Source organism: Ovis aries, chromosome 3 (genome assembly GCF_016772045.2).
Source record: "Ovis aries strain OAR_USU_Benz2616 breed Rambouillet chromosome 3, ARS-UI_Ramb_v3.0, whole genome shotgun sequence".
In the NCBI taxonomy this organism is placed as follows: Eukaryota; Metazoa; Chordata; class Mammalia; order Artiodactyla; family Bovidae; genus Ovis; species Ovis aries.
The window spans coordinates 197,341,677-197,362,691 of record NC_056056.1 but is presented as its reverse complement, the minus strand read 5'-3'; the positions used below and the strand labels follow the sequence as shown (position 1 = coordinate 197,362,691).

The window sequence follows — 21,015 nt, the reverse complement described above, 5'->3', positions numbered from 1 at the left end:
GTGACATCTTTGTCTGTTTTTGGTATTAGGGTGATGGTGGCCTCATAGAATGAGTTTGGGAGTTTACATTCCTCTGCAATTTTCTTGAAGAGTTTGAGTAGGATAGGTGTTATCTCTTCTTCAAATTTTTGGTAGAATTCAACTGTGAAGCTGTCTGCTTCTGGGCTTTTTTTTTTTTTTTTTGGCTGGAAGATTTCTGATTATAGTTTCAATTTCTGTGATTGTGATGGGTCTGTTAAGATTTTCTATTTCTTCCTGGTTCAGTTTCTGAAAGTTGTACTTTTCTAAGAATTTGTCCATTTCTTTTAAGTTGTCCATTTTATTGGCATATAGTTGCTGATAGCAGTCTCAAGATACTTTGCATTTCTCTGTTGTCTGTTGGGATTTCTCCATTTTCATTTCTAATTTTGTCGATTTGATTCTTCTCTCTTTTTTTCTTGATGAGTCTGGATAATGGTTTGTCAATTTTATGTATCTTCTCAAAGAACCAGATTTTAGCCTGTTGATCTTTGCTATGGTCTCCTTTGTTTCTTTTTCATATATTTCTGCCCTAATTGTTATGATTTCTTTCTTCCTGCTAAACCTGGAGTTCTTCATTTCTTCTTTTTCTAGTTGCTTTAGGTGTAGAGTTAGGTTAGTTGTTTGACTTTTCGCTTGTTTCCTTGCTATAAACCTACCCCTTAGCATTGCTTTTACTGAATCCCATAGGTTGCTTTGTTTTCTTTTCATTTTCATTTGTTTCTATGCATATTTTGGTTTTCTTTTTTGATTTCTTCTGTGATTTGTTGGTTATTCAGAACTGTGTTGTTTAGTCTCCATATGTTTTAATTTTAATAAGTTTCTTTTTTTTCCTGTTCAGTTCAGTTCAGTCTCTCAGTTGTGTCCGACTCTTTGCAACCCCATGAATTGAAGCACGCCAGGCCTCCCTGTCCATCACCAACTCCCAGAGTTCACCCAAACTCATGTCCATCAAGTCTGTGATGCCATCCAGTCATCTCATCCTCTGTCATCCCCTTCTCCTCCTACCCCCAACTCCTTCTAGCATCAGAGTGTTTTGCAATGAGTCAATGCTTCGCATGAGGTGGCCAAAATATTGGAGTTTCAGCTTTAGCATCAGTCCTTCCAAAGAACACCCAGGACTGATCTCTTTTAGAATGGACTGACTGGATCTCTTTGCAGTCCAAGGGACTCGCAAGAGTCTTCTCCAACACCCCAGTTCAAAAGCATCAATTCATCGGCACTCAGCTTTCTTCACAGTCCAATTCTCACATCTACACATGACCACTGGAAAAACCATAGTTTTGACTAGACAGACCTTTGTTGGCAAAGTAATGTCTCTGCTTTTGAATATGCTCTCTAGATTGGTCATAGCTTTAATTTCAAGGAGTAAATGTCTTTTCATCTCATGGCTGCAATCACCATCTGCAGTGATTTCGGAGCTCAAAAATAAATAAATAAATAAATAAAGGTTGACACTGTTTCCAATGTTTCCCTATCTATTTCCCATGAAGTGATAGGACCAGAGGCCATGATCTTCATTTTCTGAATGTTGAGCTTTAGGCCAACTTTTTCACTCTCCACTTTCACTTTCATCAAGAGGCTTTTAGTTCCTCTTTACTTTCTGCCAAAAGGGTGGTGTCATCTGCATATCTGAGGTATTTGATTTTTCTCCCTGCAATCTTGATTCCAGCTTGTGCTTCATCCAGCCCAGCATTTCTCATGATGTACTCTGCATATAAGTTAAATAAGCAGGGTGACAATATACAGCCTTGACGTACTCCTTTTCCTATTTGGAACCAGTCTGTTGTTCCATGTCCAGTTCTAACTGTTGTTTCCTAACCTGCATACAGGTTTCTCAAGAGGCAGGTAAAGTGGTCTGGTATTCCCATCTCTCTCAGAATTTTCCATAGTTTATTGTGATCCACACAGTCAAATGCTTTGGCATAGTCAATAAAGCAGAAAAAGATGTTTTTCTGGAACTCCATTATCCAGCAGATGTTGGCAATTTGATCTCTGGTTCCTCTGTCTTTTCTGGAGAGTTTTGAGCATTGCTTTACTAGTGTGTGAGATGACTGCAATTGTGCGGTAGTTTGAGCATTCCTTGGCATTGCCTTTCTTTGGAATTGGAATGAAAACTGACCTTTTCCAGTCCTATGGCCACTGCTGAGTTTTCCAAATGTGCTGGCACATTGAGTGCATCACTTTCACAGCATCATCTTTCAGGATTTGAAACAGCTGAACTGCAATTACATCACCTCCACTAGCTTTGTTCATAGTGATGGTTTCTAAGGCCCACTTGACTTCACATTCCAGGATGTCTGGCTCGAGATGAGTGATCACACCATCATGATTATCTGGGTCATGAAGATCTTTTTTTGTACAGTTCTGTGTATTCTTGCTACCTCTTCTTCATATCTTCTGCTTCTGTGAGGTCCATACCATTTCTGTCCTTTATTGAGCCCATCTTTGCATGCAATATTCCCTTGGTATCTCTAATGTTCTTGAAGAGATCTCTAGTCTTTCCCATTCTGTTCTTTTCCTCTATTTCTTGGCATGGATCGCTGACAAAGGCTTTCTTATCTCTCCTTGCTATTTTTTGGAACTCTGCATTCAGATGCTTATATCTTTCCTTTTCTCCTTTGCTTCTCACTTCTCTTCTTTTCACAGCTATTTGTAAGCCTTTCCCAGAGAGCCATTTTGCTTTTTTGCATTTCTTTTCCATGGGGATGGTCTTGATCCTGTCTCCTGTACAATGTCACAAACCTCCATCCATAGTTCATCAGGTACTCTATCAGATCTAGTTCCTTAAATCTATTTCTCACTTCTACTGTATAATCATAAGGGATTTGATTTAGGTCATACCTGAATGGTCTAGTGGTTTTCCCTACTGTCTTCAATTTAAGTCTAAGTTTGGCAATGAGGAGTTCATGATCGGAGCCACAGTCCACTGATGATAAAACATCTAGGTTAATGGAGAAAAGAGGGACAGTGAGGGACACACAGAGAGGTTCACAGAGTTATATGAAGAAAAGAAGAGGGAGGAGGGAGATAGAGGTGACCAGGAGAAGAGGAGGAATCAAAAGGGGAGAGAGCAATCTAGCCAGTAAACAATTTCCTATGTGCTCCCCACAGTCTGGAACTCCCAGAGAGGTTCACAGAGTTACATAGAGAAGAACAGAGGGAAGAAGGAGATAGAGGTGACCAGGAGGAGAACAGGAGGAATCAAAAGGATAGAGACTGATCTAGCCAGTAATCAGTTCCCTAAGTGTTCTCCACAGCCTGGAATACCCAAAGAGATTCACAGAGTTGCCTAAGGAAGACAAGGGGGAGGGAGAAGATAGAGGTGATGTTGGGGAGAAAAAATAGAGTCAAAAGGGGGAAAGGGCAATCAAGCCAGTAATCACGCTCCCAAATAATAATGGGTACTGAAGATTGGATTCTTAAAGGTACAAAGTTGGTAACAAATACCAAAAAGCAAAGATTAAAAATCTAGAGTAAAGGTTAGACTCTCAAAAGAAAATTTTTTTTAATCACAGAAATATTTTTTTTTTTAATGTATGAAATTTGCTTTAAAAATAGGGTCTTTTTTTTGCAAGGTAATAGTAGGTTATAAAAATGAAAATTAAAGGAGTAACAAAAAACTTTAAATTTTTTTAAAATATTTAATGATAATAGTAAAATATATCTAGGAATTTCTCTGGAGCTGTTGAGGGCAGTGTGGGTCAGTTCAGTTTCAGATAGTTCCTTGTTCCAGCTTATACTTCTTCTCAAGGTCTATAGGCCCCTTCCAATGTAGTCAGTGCTGAAAGGTTGTTGTTGAATTACAACGCCGGGATTCTTGGCCCCCGGAGGAGAAGAATTCAATCCGGGGCCAAAGACAAGACTTGATCGCTCAGAGCTTTTGTGTAATAAAGTTTTGTTAAAGTATAAAGGAGATAGAGAAAGCTTCTGACATAGGCATCAGAAGGGGGCAGAAAGAGTACCCCCTGCTAGTCTTTAGCTGGATGTTATATAGTCACCAGCAGTCTGTTAATGAAAGAAAGGAATGCCTCAAAACTTAGAATGGCACCAGGCCCCTCACCCATAAGATGTATTTTGGGATAATCTTGGCTCCAAATGGTTTATCTTGGGCCATAAATGATGAACTTGAATCTTGAAGAAGGGCAGATCACCATATAAATAGTTTCATTTACATAGATTAGAGGAACAATATCGGAGTATAACATACTGGTTTATCAAGTAGGTTCTGAGCCCAAAAGGCAGAACCGACTTGAAGACAGAGTTTGGGGTAAATGCATAGTACATTAGCATAGCTTAAGATAAACATTTCCATAAGAAAAAGGCATTGGTTAACTTCAGGTGAAACCAGGTATCATTATGACAACACAGAATTTTAAGAGAAACCACCTTTTAAATTTATATAGAGAAGGAAAAAATATCCCTAGTTTGTTTCCTCCTGCCGCTTAAGAGAGATAAAATGTCTGACACTTACAGGCTATTTCCTCCATTTGGAGACCCCTGGCCTTCCTGCCTGTTACCCTCTCAGTGCTAATTACAAGGTTTTAATCTGTTGCACCTGTCACTTCCAAAGCAGTTCCCTCTTGTTTATTTTGGCTTCCTCTGTTTCCAAGTCTCTTCAGTGCCTAATTTCCACCCTGATACAAGGGGGTGAAAGCTCACTAGTTCAGTTGTGCTGTGGGGAGGGAAGAACACTGCAAACAAATATCACTGGCGTGTGTGGGGAGTACTTGCAGTGTCTGGGCCACACTGGGTTTGCCCCTGCTCATGGCATGTGTGCTTTCTTGCTCTACGCTGCTCAGGCTCCAGGTTGCTCTGCAGGGGAACTATCTCAAGCAGGCCCTGGGTTGCGGGCACTTCCCAGGTCTAAGGCACTCAAGTTCAGGTTCTCAGGTACTCCACAAAGGCACAGACTCAGTTGGGCCTGAGTTTTGCGCCCTTCCAGGTCCGAGCAGCTCAGGTGACCAGGTGCTTGGCGAGCTCTCCCCAGGCGGGCAGTGCGTCTTATAAACTCCCGGGTCCCAGCGGCTCGGTTTCCTGAGTACGCAGCGGGAGCACCGTCTCAGGTGTGCCGTGTGCCTCCTCTGGGGAGCTGACCTCTGGCTGTGGCCCTCCTGGCAGATGTCAAATGTCCAGGATCCCAGTAAGACTTGGTTAGCAACTGGGAGCCTGCTCAGTTTGGTGTCTTTGTGGTGGAGAGTGCCCTTTGCCTTCCAGCTCTGGCTGTCACTTGCCTGCCTCCCTGCCTCTGGCGGGGGATGGGCCAGTCCGCAGAGTGCTAGCTCTCCTCTGGTATTCGCTCAGTCCTTTGTTCTGTGAGCCTGCCAGCAGTGCCTTAGGTTAGAGCTTTTTGTGGGAAACCTCTCTCTCTCTCTTCTTTTCTCTCTCTCTCTCTCTCTTCTTTTCTCTCTCTCTCTCTCTCTTTTTTTCTCTCTCTCTCTTCTTCTCTCTCTCTCTCTCTCTCTCTCTCAGATTGTCCTCAGGGCATTCAGGCCCTGTCCTTACCCTAGGGAACACAGCCCGCTCCTCCCTGTTCAGCCCCTGTTTGCTGGTGGCTGAGGGGATCCTCTGGGCTACTTCACCGGGAGTTGCAGTTAGGTGTGTAGTCTGTGGGTATTTTGTTTTTGTTTTTTCCCTGCTGGTTATGCTGCCCTCTGAGATTCCAAAACTCCTTACAGACCCGCCGGTGAGAGGGTTTCCTGGTGTTTGGAAACGTCTCCTCCTTCACGACTCCCTCCCCTGGATGGGTCTCCATCCCTAATTCTTTTGTCTCTTTTTTTATCTTTTATATTTTGTCCTACCTCCTTTTGAAGACAATGGGCTGCCTTTCCAGGTGCCTCATGTCCTCTGCCAGCATTCAGATATTATTTTGTGAAATTTGCTCAGCGTTCAAATGATCTTTCAATGAATTTGCGTGGGATAAAGTATTCTCCCCATCCTATCCCTCTGCCATCTTAGGACTACCACCTAAAGTACACATTTTTAAAACCAGTGTCTTGCACAAATACTGAATTTAATCAATAAAACAAAATGTTATACTTCATAACATATTGAAAAATGAGATAATTTTCCTAGCAAGTCACAATTCCCCTTTTAATAAGTCAGCTATCTTATTTTTACAGCCATTTACCACTTATCATAACCTAATATACGACAAACTCTTCCTGACAACTAACGTATTCCATTTTCATTCTGTTGAATCTTGCCCTGTCACTCCTGCCTGTGAAACACTTTTAAGAATCCAGTAACTCACTCTACTAACTCATTTCCAGAACTCTTCTCAAATGAGACGACTCCTGACCTCTCACACATGGCTATCATGCTATTCTTACCAGGCACTTCAGTTAACATCAAAGAGAGTTGCATCGAGTATCATATACTCTTCAAAAACTGCCTCACAAAGGTTTTAAATTAGGAGCAAAGAGCAAATGAAAGCATTGGAACTTTATCAATTGTAACATAGGCTGTTGGTAGTGTAAAACAAAGTTGTGAGCAATATGAAGTGTGGATACTGAATGAGCTAATTAAAGTCAGAATAAATTAAACAGAAAAATAATAAAAATATTAGCAACTTCCATTACATTCCTGGTTTTAGCCCCCAAGTTAACTACCACAGTAGGAGTGTCTTGGTAATCTCATTTCCTTATTTCTCATGGTTTTTCCAATAGACAGATCCTCTGGGACTTATGCAGAGGCAGTATTGAGGTCAGGGACGATAACATCTTGTCTTTTCTGTGAGGTACATCACAGATAAAAGACCTAGGGACAGAAAGACTGTTTCCTAGAGTGTTCCTGTTTCTGCTTTATTTCCAGATAGTAAACCTTGTTATACCTTCACCTAGACTCACATGGTTTAGATACACATATAGATAAGATAGATAAATACAGAGACATGGATATATCTCAATAATATATGAAGTATAATGCTACTTCATCATTTTTCCTTTATTATCTAAAGGCCTGACAATTGCAGAGTGCAGGTTTTTGTTTCTTACTCCTAATCTATGTGATTTGAGCATTTTCTTTTCCCAAAATTCTTGCTGTCTTGCTTTCTAATTCAACTTGAAAACAATTTTCCTTATGAACTTCTATGTGAAAAAAAAAATTTTTTTTACTGCACCTAAAAGTTTCTGTTAAATAAATCATGACTACATTGTCAATAGTGAACCACAAGTGCCACATAAGGAAAAGTGAACAATCTTCCTTGAAATTGGGCTTGGACCTACTGCTTGCAGTTATGGCCAAGTTTTAAGTCCTGGATTTAAACAAGATATGGCAAAACTTTTCTTTACTATTTAACTGACTCTTGATTTCAAGAACTCAGAGTACTAAAAAGATATAAGGAAAGAAAAAGAAAGCTTATGGTAATTAATTAAAAGTCTTACCTTGAAACTGCCATAGTTTTAAATCAAATTAAGAAATAATATCTACCTCTTGATTCATCACTAGCATTCATTAGTCTGATCTGGTTATCTACTATGGAGTCCCTTTTCTCTCTTCTGACCTGTCCTATGAAACAAAATGTCGAATTACATTGATGAGATTAAGAAAGTCCTCTTCAAAAATTAAATCTATTTTTAAAATGCTTTAGCCAGTTCCATTACAATTAGTATTAATTTATTCTTTAAACATTTGATTATAAGTTGGGGTTGCCTTTAATTCAAATAAAAATCAAACTATTAATTAGCAGGGTAAAAAGACTAGGTAATATTGTATAAAGTTTAAGGTAATAGATTATACTCATTAGCAGTGAAAGCCCAGTTGCCTATATTCCTGGGGGAGAAAATGAGTCTTTTCATTCTCAATAAAATTAAAGGTTTTGTTTAGCAAACTTGAACAAATTGATTAGTTTCAGTGCATTCAGAACAGCCTAAGAATTATAGTACTATAATTTAGTCTATTATAATTTTTGAGACTTACTTTGAGCAAAAAAAAAAAAAAAAAAAAAGATTAAAGTGCATTTCTCTTTTACATATTTGCTTTCCTCATAAAATCACAGAACCATGTCAGGGCATGGAAACAACATGTCATAACTCTGAGAGCTCTCACAAAATAATGAAAACATGTTCTTTTAATAAACCATCCATTAAGAGTATTCTAAGTTACTTCTGTTTAGTTTTGAATCTCCTTCAAAGTACTCTTCCAAACATTTTAAAATGAATTTTTGTTGCTATTAATAAACAGTCTAGTTCAGTTCAGTCACTCAGTCATGTCCGACTCTTTGCGACTCCATGAACCACAGTATGTCAGGCCTCCCTGTCCATCACCAACTCCCGGAGTTTACCCAAACTCATGTCCATTAAGTCAGTGATGCCATCCAACCATCTCATCCTCTGCCATCCCCTTCTTCTCCTGCCTTCAGTCTTTCCCAACATCAGGGTCTTTTCAAATGAGTCAGCTCTTCGCATTGGGTGGCAAAGTATTGCAGTTTCAGCTTCAACATCAGTCCTTCCAACGATCTCCTTTAGGATGGACTGGTTGGATCTCCCAAAGGATCTCAAGAGTCTTCTCCAACACCACAGTTCAAAACATCAATTCTCCGGTGCTCAGCTTTGTTTATAGTCCAACTCTCACATCCATACATGACAACTGGAAAAACCATAGCCTTGACTAGATGGACTTTTGTTGACAACGTAATGTCTCTGCTTTTTAATATGCTGTGTAGCTTGGTCATAACTTTCCTTCCATGAAGTAAGAGTCTTTTAATTTCATGGCTGCAGTCACCATCTGCAGTGATTTTGGAGCCCAGAAAAATAAAGTCAGTCACTGTTTCCACTGTTTCCCCATCTATTTGCCATGTAGTGATGGAACCGGATGCCATGATCTTCGTTTTCTGAATGTTGAGCTTTCAGCCACAGTTTTCACTCTCCACTTTCACTTTCATCAAGAGTCTTTTTAGTTCTTCACTTTCTGCCATAAGGGTGGTGTCATCTGCATATCTGAGGTTATTGGTATTTCTCCCAGCAGTCTTGATTCCAGCTTGTGCTTCCAGCCCAGTGTTTCTCATGATGAACTCTGCATATAAGTTACATAAGCAGGGTGACAATATACACCCTGATGTACTCCTTTTCCTTTCCTAAATGGAACCTGTCTATTGTTCCATGTTCAGTTCTAACTGTTGCTTTCTGACTCGTATACAGGTTTCTCAAGAGACAGGTCAGGTGGTCTGGTATTCCCATCTCTTTCAGAATTTTGCACAATTTATTGTGATCCACACAGTCAAAGGCTTTGACATAGTTAATAAAGCAGAAAGAGATGTATTTCTGGAATTCTCTTGCTTTTTTGATGATCCAGCGAATGTTAGCAATTTGATCTCTGGTTCCTCTGCCTTTTCGAAAACCAGCTTGAACATCTGGAAGTTCATGGTTCATGTATTGCTGAAGCCTAGCTTGACTTTACTAGCATGTGAGATGAGTGCAATTGTACGGTAGTTTGAGCATTCTTTGGCATTGCCTTTCTTTGGGATTGGAATGAACCAACCTTTTCCAGTCCTGTGGCCACCTCTGAGCTTAAAAATTAGTAAAAATAATACATACAAACTTGAATTTGATTCTAGCTAGTAACTGTACTAGAACAAATGTCTCAGTATGAGAATACTCTATATATACATATACCTTCATTTGAAAGCAATTCCCCAAAGAAAGAGCTTATACTAAATAAAGGTCGTTCATTATTGAAAGAAACACGTAAAATTATATCAACTACTGAGTACAGTAATAGTTTTTATTATTGTTAACATACATAAAAAGGACTGTTTAGTATTTTAAACATGATAGCCCCAAAAGAAGTACCAAATACAAATTCAACTACTGTTCCTGCTAAGTCAGTTTATTCGTGTCTGACTTTGTTCGACCCATAGACATCAGCTCACCAGGATCCTCTGTCCCTGGGATTCTCCAGGCAAGGATACTTGAGTGAGTTGCCATTTCCTTCTCCAGTGCATGCATGCATGCATGCTAAATGGCTTCAGTTACGTCCCACTCTCTGCGACCCTATGGACAGCAGCCCACCAGTCTCTTCTGTCCACGGGATTCCCCAGGCAAGAATACAGGAGTGGGTTGCCATTTTCTTTTCCAAATTCTTAGCACTATGACATATTTCTGTAACATGAATTAGTTTATTCAGACAAGTCACCTTTACATACAGGGAAAATTTTCAGGCATATTTGTAATGTTTTGTTCTGCTAAGTAACAGTAGATGAATGCAAAGTATACATAAAGCTGCTGAGAGTGACAATACTGTACCAGTGACTGTGACTATTCACCCAGAAAACATGCATCCCCTCCCCCAGCTTGATTTCACAGTCTTGAAAATGCTTATTGAAGAATTCTCTACAATTGTTGTACATTTCACCCTCATCTCTATATTCAGCAGCATCAAGGTTTTCTATATATTCTCTTTCACCAAGTTAAAGACATTTTTAAAAGTCAGGTCTATTTTACTATACACATATTTTTTAATTTTTGAAATTAAATGTGTCTTTTAAGACCATGCTAGTGTTCTGTACTAAGGTGTCTCTGTGTGAATGCACACAAACACATGAACTCTGCGTAGACCTGTATTGATTTGAGTGGTCTCTTACAGTTCTATTTTCCCATGAGATGTTTTATTTTTAGCCCAATGTTTGCAGAACACCTTAATTCCCCCGCCCCATTTTATAAGAAGAAATATGTATATCACATTATAACAGGAAAGCTTAACTCTATAAATAAACTTCATGCATGCTATATTTACTCCAAATATTTATGTTCTAATTTCTGATCTTAGATTCTTGAACTCAGTGTCTTTAATTGCAAATGAAAGAGCTGAGCAGAAAAGTACTTCCTTTCCAGTTTTGGAGCTCTCTTCTCATGTAAAATCATTCCCATAATTAAAATAATTATTTATCTTCAGAATTGGATTAATACATTAGAGTGAAAATGCAAATCTACCCGCAGCCCACCAAAATTCTCATGAAAGGACAGGAAAAAATATTAATAATAAAACTTCTGGTAAAACAAGAAAGAGTGATAAGATGGAAAGGACAGAAAGATCGCAAGGGGATTGTAGCGCTCCCAGGTAAATGTCAGAAGACTTTTAAAATAGAACGGACTTGGGACATTTGTTTGACAACTTTATAAAAAATAGATAATTTCCTAAGGAATCATGAATTTTCAAAATTAGCTCAAGGAGAAGTATAAACGTGAAACAGAACAAAGAACAGTGGGGAGTAGAAAATGTAGTTTTAGGCAAATTGCATCAAACCTTGGGGGAATAGATAATTCTCAATTATATAAACTGTGCCAGGACAGAGAATAAGATGTATGCACTTTATAAAGATAGATTAATAGTAATGTCTAAAACAAATAAATATTAACACAAACATTAAGATTATAGGCCAATTTAGATTTTCCTATATACAAAAAGAGACTTTAAAAATTTGAAAATTAAATTACTCAAGAATGTAAAAATAATTATACATAGAAAAAGTCTATTGATACAATTAATATATTAATACACTCAAGGAAAAAAAGATCCTCTCAATATGATGTACTCAGTGAATGCAAAAACTCATTAAATAAAATTTGAACCTTTTCATAATTTAAAAAAAAATTAACAAAATAGGCAACAAAAGTATAGACCAGGAATGCAGCAGATACCATATCTGTTAATCATCTGATGCATTCTCCATACAGTCAAGAAAAAGAGAAGGATATCTATTTTCATTACTACTACTCAAAAGTCTGCCAAGCATCCTAGCCATCACAATAGAATAAAGAATCAAAAGGAAGCTTTTTGCTTTTGGAAGGTAATAAAATTGCAATTATTTTAAAAGAATATAGCTTTCTACTTAGAAAAGCCAAAAAACATCAACTGAAAAACTTTCAGGTATTACAACAGGAGTCCATAAGAAAAATCAGCAAATAAACTCAACTAATAAATATTATGGAAAAAATCTTTGATTTGTAATAGAACAGAAACTATAAAATATCTTGCAAAAGGCATACTTTTAAAACCTACTTGGAAGAAAACTATCAGTTTACTCAAAGGTATAGAAGAGAATCAGATTGCATGTAGAAATATATTATCCTTGGAAGAATTCAATGTTATACAAAGGCCAACTCTTCTTATAAATTCCATAAATGAAATATAAGTCAACATTATATTAGAATTTCTCTTTAATACTACCACACTAATTTCAAAATTATTCTGAAAGAGAAATCATGGAAAGATAATATAATTTTTTAAAATTATTACTTTTATTTATTTCCAAACTTCAAAATATGCTAGAAAATTAAATAATTGAAGCAATTTGGTACTGGACAGGAATAAATATATGGATTCATGAAGTATTTAGAGTCCAGAAATATTGGATATTTATGAAAATTGTTCATGTGTTAAATGCAAAAGGTCAGAGATTAAAAAAAAAGTCCTTGTTAATTTAAGAATATTTGGGCAAATTGTTATTATATTGAAAAAAAATGTCTAAAATTGGAGCTGTAAATCCCTCTTTACTCAACAAATACATTCCAGACAGATCATTAAAACCACTACTGCTGAATTAAGTGTGGAGGAAACAACTTCAAAAGATTAGAATAATAAGCACAGGAATCTAAATCAATTCTCTATTCAGGTTGGAAGCTGGAGCTGAAAATTAAAGATAATTATAGATTTGTTTTATGCCAGAAGACACAAAATTGTAATCAACAGATGCTTCATCCTATATCAACAACTTCATTCTAGCATGAAGACTTTGGTTATTGAGAGACTATTTTTAGCTTAAAAATAAAGTATATTAAGATATTTTTTATAATTTCCATTTCTAACTTTTTGGATCAACTGATCTACTATATTTTTATTGCATCCAGTAAATTATAAAAGAATCTGGAAAAAGTTGAAATGATCTCTTTTTGGGCAACCATAGTATTATGAAATAGAAATGAAGTCATATTAAGCTCTAAGATTTATTTGAGAATGTGATATAAATTATGATTAAATTGATGTTGAAGTGGAAAAGATTTAAGATATGTTTTATTTTAAAAAATAGTTAACCAGTAGAAGATTAAAATTATTTGTGTCTTCTAAGCTTCTAAAGATAGAGGAAAAAGAGATTCAGGGTTCAAATAATCCCAAAGAATAAAGGGAAAAATTTTAAAACAAATATGTTTAATATAAACCTTCAATAACACAGCAGATGGTATTGCTATGAATGGAATAGTTTAAATTTTGTGATCAAGAAGCAAAGTCTCAGGAATTCCTTGACGTTCCATCGCTTGGTACTCTGTGCTTCCACTGCAGAGGACAAGAGTTTGATTCCCAGATTGGGAAATTAAAATCCTGAGTACCATGCGACATGCCAGAAACAAAAAAGTTAGTGTCCAAAAATAAATTAAAAGAAATTTAGCTACAAGTTAGAGACACAGCTAAAATAAAAATGATCTTATTTTTAACATAAATGTATGTGTGCTTGACCATTTATCTCAGCCTATCTTCTTTTTTTTAAGTGCAATAAACTTTTGTTAACTATTGTTTTGGACAAAAGGAAAGAGAATAATTTTAAGATCTTTTTTATTGTCCACAATTTAGTATAATTCAAATGTTTTTCCTGAGAATATATTCCTATAACTTTTTTTTTTTAAGAAAATTTATAGGGGGAAAAAATTCCTTCCAAAATCTGAAAATTAGCCAGACCTTACCCCTCTCCTCACCACACTTGAGGCAAAGATAAGGGAAGAACTAGGGCTGACTTTTAGAAAGGAATTGAACTGACACATTTAGCAAATAAATATACAGAATTTTCAGTTAAACTCAAATTTTAAAAATTTCCATTTTTCTTAGTGTATGTTTCAAACATACTTAGACTAAAAATGTTTATTCATTGTTATCTGAAATTCAAGGAAGCTTTGAAAGCAAGATGGGTCACTACTCTTAAAGTGGTTCCCAAAATAGGAAGAGGAACTTCAGAGGAATTTCAGAAGTATAAGCATGAAAAAAAAAAAAAAAAAAGTTGGGGTTGGAGGAAGTGAAAAGACGAACCTGAGTATATGTGATAGAATACGAGAATAGCCCTTGGAGGAAGGCAGAAATCAATGATTCCAAAAACTGAGGGAATACACTGGCCATGTCTTATGTCTAGATTCACAGTAGAAATAACCCAAGGAACAATATAAGGGCCCTATGGATAGCAATAGGTTGTTTTGTTTATTATTTCATCTGTGATTAGGAAATATTTAGAGAGAGAGAGAGAGAGAGAGAGGAAGGAAGGAAGGATGGAAGGAAGAAAGGAAGGGAGGGAGGAAAACAAAATAAAATTACACCATTAAAAATGTCTGAAATGCGTAATATTTTTATTTAATCTGCTTATCAAGCCTTTGACGTACACATTAATATCCCAAGTCTAAAGGAAAAATATTGTGCTTCAGATAGTTTAATTGGCCTAAGGTCAAAGAGCTAGTACATCTGTCTCTAAACTTGTGATATTTCTACCACAAGGCTCTGCTTCCTTGTTACAAGTGATCCCCACATACATTTTGTGGCATCAATTAGACCTCCCAGAAGCATGCTGTGGTCAGCTTTGAGATGGCCAGATAAAACTAACTCTGAATATGGGTTCTTTATCATATCCATTCTAAAGGTGTCTAGTCATTTTTTGTAACAATGAGTTTGAAAATAAGTATATCTTGCCTTTAAAACTGAATATGAGGAGACATGTCTCTATACGTCTACATACACATGCACACTAGAGATAGAAAGATAGATAGACAGATAGTTAAGGCACAGTCATTCAGTTGTGTCTGACTCCTTGCAACTCTATGAACTGTAGCCTGCCAGGCTCTTCTGTCCAGGGAGTTATCAAGCAAGAATACTGGACTGGGCTGCCATTTCTTCCTCCAGGAGGGATCTTTCTGACCCAGGAATCAAACTCATGTCTCCTGCATTGGCAGGCAGATTCTTTACCACTGACCACCTGGAAAACCATGATAGAGAGGTAGACAGACAGAAAACTAAAGATACATTTAAACTTTTATCAGACTAAGTTCTAAAAATAAGATAAAATGACATAGAGTCAAGGAGGAAAACATATACTGGGGGAATAGTAAGAGAATAATTATGTTCATTTTTTTTTTCTCTTTCAGTGATCACTATTTGGGAAGCCACAGAATATTTCAGAAAAATAAATCTGTTCTTCAACTTCATCTACAGAAAAAGAGAGACACTCCAGGAACATTATCTCGAAAGGTGAGACTTTCTTAGCATTGGCATCATTGGCATCAGTTAGCAAATGGGTTCTTTAAGGACAGTGTTCCCATTGTTATGGATTGTTGCCATTTTGGGATTACATGGCTTAATGAACATGTATTTATTTGAATATATTTACTGAAACATAATGAAATATATGTCAATATGTCTATTAACAATTTGGACTAAAGCAATTACATGTACAGCATACTGCAACCTCAGTATAATAAATCAACTGGTTTCTTGAAAAGTCATTTATGAGTAACTTATTAATGTTATCATATTCATATAAGAATCCATAGTAAATGAATGGGACAGAAAATGTGATGGGGAAACCATTGAAGGGAGCAAAATAACACAACTCTTGCTCTATTTGAAGACAATGGTGGTATCAACACAGTTTAAATCAGGACAGATTAATATTTATAATATATATAAAAAACTCCTTAGAAAGAAATTACTGTGCTTTAATGACAGATTCGTGCTGTTAGATATAAATTTTATTCCCTGTGTGATGTCTTGAGTTACATCAAACCCAAATTGCACAGTATGCAGTAACCTTTGATTTTTAGCAGTTTTTATCTATAGAATCTTCCAATTACCTACTTTAAGCAAAACTCCCATCACTGTCATTTACCTCAGATAACAGATTTCCAATGCATGACTTTTTTTTCTAGTTTGGGGTGCTTCACCATAAAAAGTGTCAGGTAGTGCATTAGTTTGCAATATATCTATGTGGAACACAACATAATGAGGCCAAAAGAGAGTTGTTTAGAAATATCTTTTGGAACTCATACCCAACTCAGCGTTGATGGCTCTGGGGCTATGCATCTGAAATTTCCACAAAGAAGCATTATAAAGTAACTAATACCCTTAATATTAATAAACCTAAGTGTCTTCAAGTTGTCCTCGGTGTTGATGAAAAAGCTGAAATTATCATGCTTCATTTCAACAGGAGGAGGAGAAAATGTATAATCCTAACTCCTACTCTTATTTAGAAGCTGAATAATTGTTAAAAAGAATGTCACTGGTAGTAATTCACAAATCACTAACATTTCAGTTTCATGTAAATTAAAGTTTATACTTAAATGCATATAACTCCACTACTTTGATATAATATGTCCTGAACATGTATTAATGCATATAACTCCACTACTTTGATATAATATGTCCTGAACATGTATTTTATATCTGAAACTTTAACATTTACATCACATTTACTGTTTACAACAATTCCAGGTGTCAATAAGGACACTGATCCCAAGGAACTCATGACCTTTCTCAGGTCACATTCATGGAACTAGTAAGCAGAGACTTGGATCTAAGCCCAGTCAGTGAGTCTCCACTGAGAATTTATGGTATATACTCAAACGTTTTAGATGTGGGTGTCAGAGCAATTAGTCAAAAGTCTACCTTTATGTTTTTTTGGCTTTGTTTTGTTTTCCACAGCTGTACCCACATATCCCAAAGCCTGGGCCATGACAGGATATTTAATGATAATTAACCACATTAAGTATATATTAGGTGCCAGGCACTGTTATTAGTGCTCTGCATGTATTAATTCATAGCAGCCCCAAAACAAACACTATAGAATGTTAGACTATATGATATTGTAGTCTTTTTTTAAACTTTTAAAAATAATACTATTTACTTATTTTGGTTGTGTTGGGTTTTCACTGCTCTGTGGGCTTTTCTCTAGGTGCGGCAAGTGGGTTTTGGTGCACAGGCTTATCGTTGTCCGAAGCACGCACTCTCGGGCATTACGGCTTCAGTAGCTGTGGCTCCCAGGCACTGCAGCACAGGCTCAATAGTTGTGGGGCGTGGGCTTAGTTGCTCTGTGGTCTGCACGATCTTCCCAGTTCAGGGACCAAATCTCCATCTCCTGCACTGGCAGGCGGATTCTTTACCGCTGAGCCACTAGGGAAGTTCTAAAGATTTTTTTGATGTGGGCCCTTTTTTTCTTTTTTTTTTTTTTTAAATTCAACTCCCCTCAGTTGTCTGTCTGGCTGGCTCTTTCTGCCTCTTTTTTTTTTTAAATATAAATTATATTATTTTAATTGGAGGTTAATTACTTTACAATATTGTATTGTTTTCGCCATACATCAACATGTATCCACGACAGACTTTATTGAATTTGTTACAGCATTACTTTTCTTTTTTCAGTTTTTTGGTCACAAGACATGTGGGCTCTTAGCTCTCCAATCAGGGATCAAATTGACTTCCCCTGCATTGGAAGGCAAAGTCTTAAACATTAGACCACCCTAACGTTAGTTAAGACATTCGTACATTTCAAAAACTTACTCATGATATTGAAAATATGAGAGTCTGGACACTGGTGTGTTATGTCAACATGATGCATATGTTGCACTCTGATATATCACACATTTTGTTATGAACTTTTAGTACCCACCAAGTAGGTTAAATTATAATTTCACTTGAAAATCTTACAGTCGAAAAAAATAAAAACTAATTGCCTGGTTTTATAAAATCCTCTTTCAAGACTAGATAAGCATGTTAATCAATTTAATATAACTGGATATAACTGAGAGAGTTAAAGAGTTTGCAATCCTTCTTCATTGTCTGAATGGCTATATTTAAAATAAATGGCCCATGATTCTTTTTCTTTTATAAATCTATGCTAAGCAAACGGTGAATGGTCTTCTATCTTAATTCTATTTAAAATGATGCCAAAATTGCCTATGATTTTCATAATTTCAGCTGTATGCTAAACATTGTGTATAATTAAATTTTCTTTCTACTTAAACAACATAAAAGTGGCTTGACAATATTCTTTCTATGTAATATTGGAACTATAATGATCAGTTCAGTTCAGTTCAGTCTCTCAGTCATGTCCAACTCTTTGCGACCCCATGAATCGCAGCACGCCAGGCCTCCCTGTCCATCAACATCTCCCGGAGTTCACTCAGAATCACGTCCATCGAGTCAGTGATGCCATCCAGCCATCTCATCCTCGGTTGTCCCCTTCTCCTCCTGCACCCCATTCCTCTCCAACACCAGAGTTCAGAACCATCAATTCTTTGGTGCTCAGACTTCTTCATAGTCCAACTCTCACATCAATACATGACCACAGGAAAAACCATAGCCTTGGAGAAGACTCTTGAGGGCCCTTTGGACTGCAAGGAGATCCAACCAGTCCATTCTGAAGGAGATCAACCCTGGGATTTCTTTGGAAGGAATGATGCTAAAGATGAAGCTCCAGTACTTTGCCCACCTCATGCAAAGAGTTGACTCATTGGAAAAGACTCTGATGCTGGGAGGGATTGGGCGCAGGAGGAGAAGGGGAAGACTGAGGATAAGATGGCTGGATGGCATCACAGACTCGATGGATGTGAGTCTGAGTGAACTCCAGGAGATGGTGACGGACCGGGAGGCATGGCATGCTGCGATTCATGGGGTCGCAAAGAGTCGGACACGACTGAGTGACTGAACTGAACTGAACTGACTAGACGGACCTTAGTCGGCAAAGTAATGTCTCTGCTTTTAAGTATACTATCTAGGTATGTCATAACTTTTCTTCCAAGGAGTAAGCGTCTTTTAATTTCATTGCTGTAGTCACCATCTGCAGTGATTTTTGAGCCCCCAAAAATAAAGTCTGACACTATTTCCACTGTTTCCCCATCTATTTTCCATGAAGTGATGGGACCAGATGCCATGATCTTCGTTTTCTGAATGTTGAGCTTTAAGCCAACTTTTTCACTCTCCATTTTCACTTTCATCAAGAGGATTTTGGTTCCTTTTCACTTTCTGCCATAAGGCTAGTGTCATCTTCATATCTGAGGTTATTGAGATTTCTTCTGGCAATCTTGATTCCAGCTTATGTTTCTTCCAGTCCAGCGTTTCTCAGGATGTACTCTGCATATAAGTTAAAAAAAAGCAGGGTGACAATATACAGCCTTGACGTACTCCTTTCCCTATTTGGAACCAGTCTGTTGTTCCATGTCTAGTTCTAATTCCTGCTTCCTGACCTGCATACAGATTTCTCAAGAGGCAAGTCAGGTGGTCTGGTATTCCCATCTCTTTCAGAATTTTCCACAGTTTATTGTGATCCACACAGTCAAAGGCTTTGGTATAGTCAATAAAGTAGAAATAGATGTTTTTCTGGAACTCTCTTGCTTTCTCCATGATCCAGCAGATGTTGGCAATTTGGTCTCTGGTTCCTCTGCCTTTTCTAAAACCAGTTTGAACATCAGGAAGTTCATGATCCATGTATTCCTGAAGCCTGGCTTGGAGAATTTTGAGAATTACTTTACTAGCATGTGAGATGAGTGCAATTGTTTGAGCATTCTTTGACATTGCCTTTCTTTGGGATTGGAATGAAATCAGACCTTTTCCAGTCCTGTGGCCACTGCTGAGTTTTACAAATTTGCTGGCATATTGAGTGCAGCACTTTCACAGCATCATCTTCGGGATTTGAAATAGCTGAACTGCAATTACATCACCTCCACTAGCGTTATTTGTAGCAATGCTTTCCAAGGCCCACTTGACTTCACATTCCAGGATGTCAGGCTCTAGATTAGTGATCACACCATCATGTTTATCTGGGTCGTGAAGATCTTTTTTGTACAGTTCTTCTGTGTATTCTTGCCACCTCTTCTTAATATCTTCTGCTTCTGTTAGGTCCATGCCATTTCTGTCATTTACCGAGCCCATCTTTGCATGAAATGTTCCCTTGGTGTCTCTAATTTTCTTGAAGAGGTCTCTAGTCTTTCCCATTCTGTTGTTTCCTCTATTTCTTTGCACTGATCGCTGAAGAAGGCTTTCTTATCACTTCTTGCTATTCTCTGGAACTCTGCATTCAGAAGCTTATATCTTTCCTTTTCTCCTTTGCTTTTCGCTTCTCTTCTTTTCACAGCTATTTGTAAGGCCTCCCCAGACAGCCATTTTGCTTTTTTGCATTTCTTTTCCATGGCGATGGTCTTGATCCCTGTCTCCTGTACAATGTCACGAACCTCATTCCATAGTTCATGAGGCACTTTATCAGATCTAGTCCCTTAAATCTATTTCTCATTTCCACTGTATAATCATAAGGGATTTGATTTAGGTCATACCTGAATGGTCTAGTGGTTTTCCCTACTTTCTTAAATTTGAGTCTGAATTTGGTAATACGGAGTTAATGATGTGACCCACAGTCTGCTCCTGGTCTTGTTTTTCTTGACTGTATAGACCTTCTCCATCTTTGGCTGCAAAGAATATCAGTCAGTCAGTTCAGTCGCTCAGTCGTGTCCGACTCTGTGACCCCATGAATCACAGTACGCCTGGCCTCCCTGTCCATCACCATCTCCCGGAGTTCACTCAGACTCACGTCCATCAGGATGGTGATGTCATCCAGCCATCTCATCCTTGGTTGTCCCCTTCTCCTTCTGCCTCCAATCCCTCTCAGCATCAGTCTTTTCCAATGAGTCAACTCTTCGCGTGAGGTGGCCAAAGTACTGGAGCTTCAGCTTTAGCATCACTCCTTCCAAAGAAATCCCAGGGTTGATCTCCTTCAGATTGGAGTGGTTGGATCTCCTTGCAGTCCAAGGGAATCTCAAGAGTCTTCTCCAACACCACGGTTCAAAGGCCTTAATTTTTCGGTGCTCAGCTTTCTTCACAGTCCAACTATCACATCCATACATGACCACAGGAAAACTATAGCCTTGACTAGACGGACCTTAGTCAGCAAAGTAATGTCTCTGCTTTTGAATATGCTATCTAAGTTGGTCACAACTTTTCTTCCAAGGAATAAGCGTCTTTTAATTTCATGGCTGCAGTCACCAT

General features: G+C 37.6%; 1 protein-coding gene across 18 annotated transcripts in view; it reads left to right on the top strand.

Annotated features, from left to right (window-relative positions):
• Positions 1–21,015, top strand: part of PIK3C2G (phosphatidylinositol-4-phosphate 3-kinase catalytic subunit type 2 gamma) — a 668,476-nt gene that overhangs the window by 249,704 nt on the left and 397,757 nt on the right. For all 18 annotated transcript variants that reach the window (XM_060413352.1, XM_060413355.1, XM_060413356.1 and 15 more), the window contains one exon: positions 15,135–15,237. In XM_060413352.1, the coding sequence (XP_060269335.1) occupies positions 15,135–15,237 (103 nt within the window). The remainder of the gene's footprint in view (positions 1–15,134; positions 15,238–21,015) is intronic.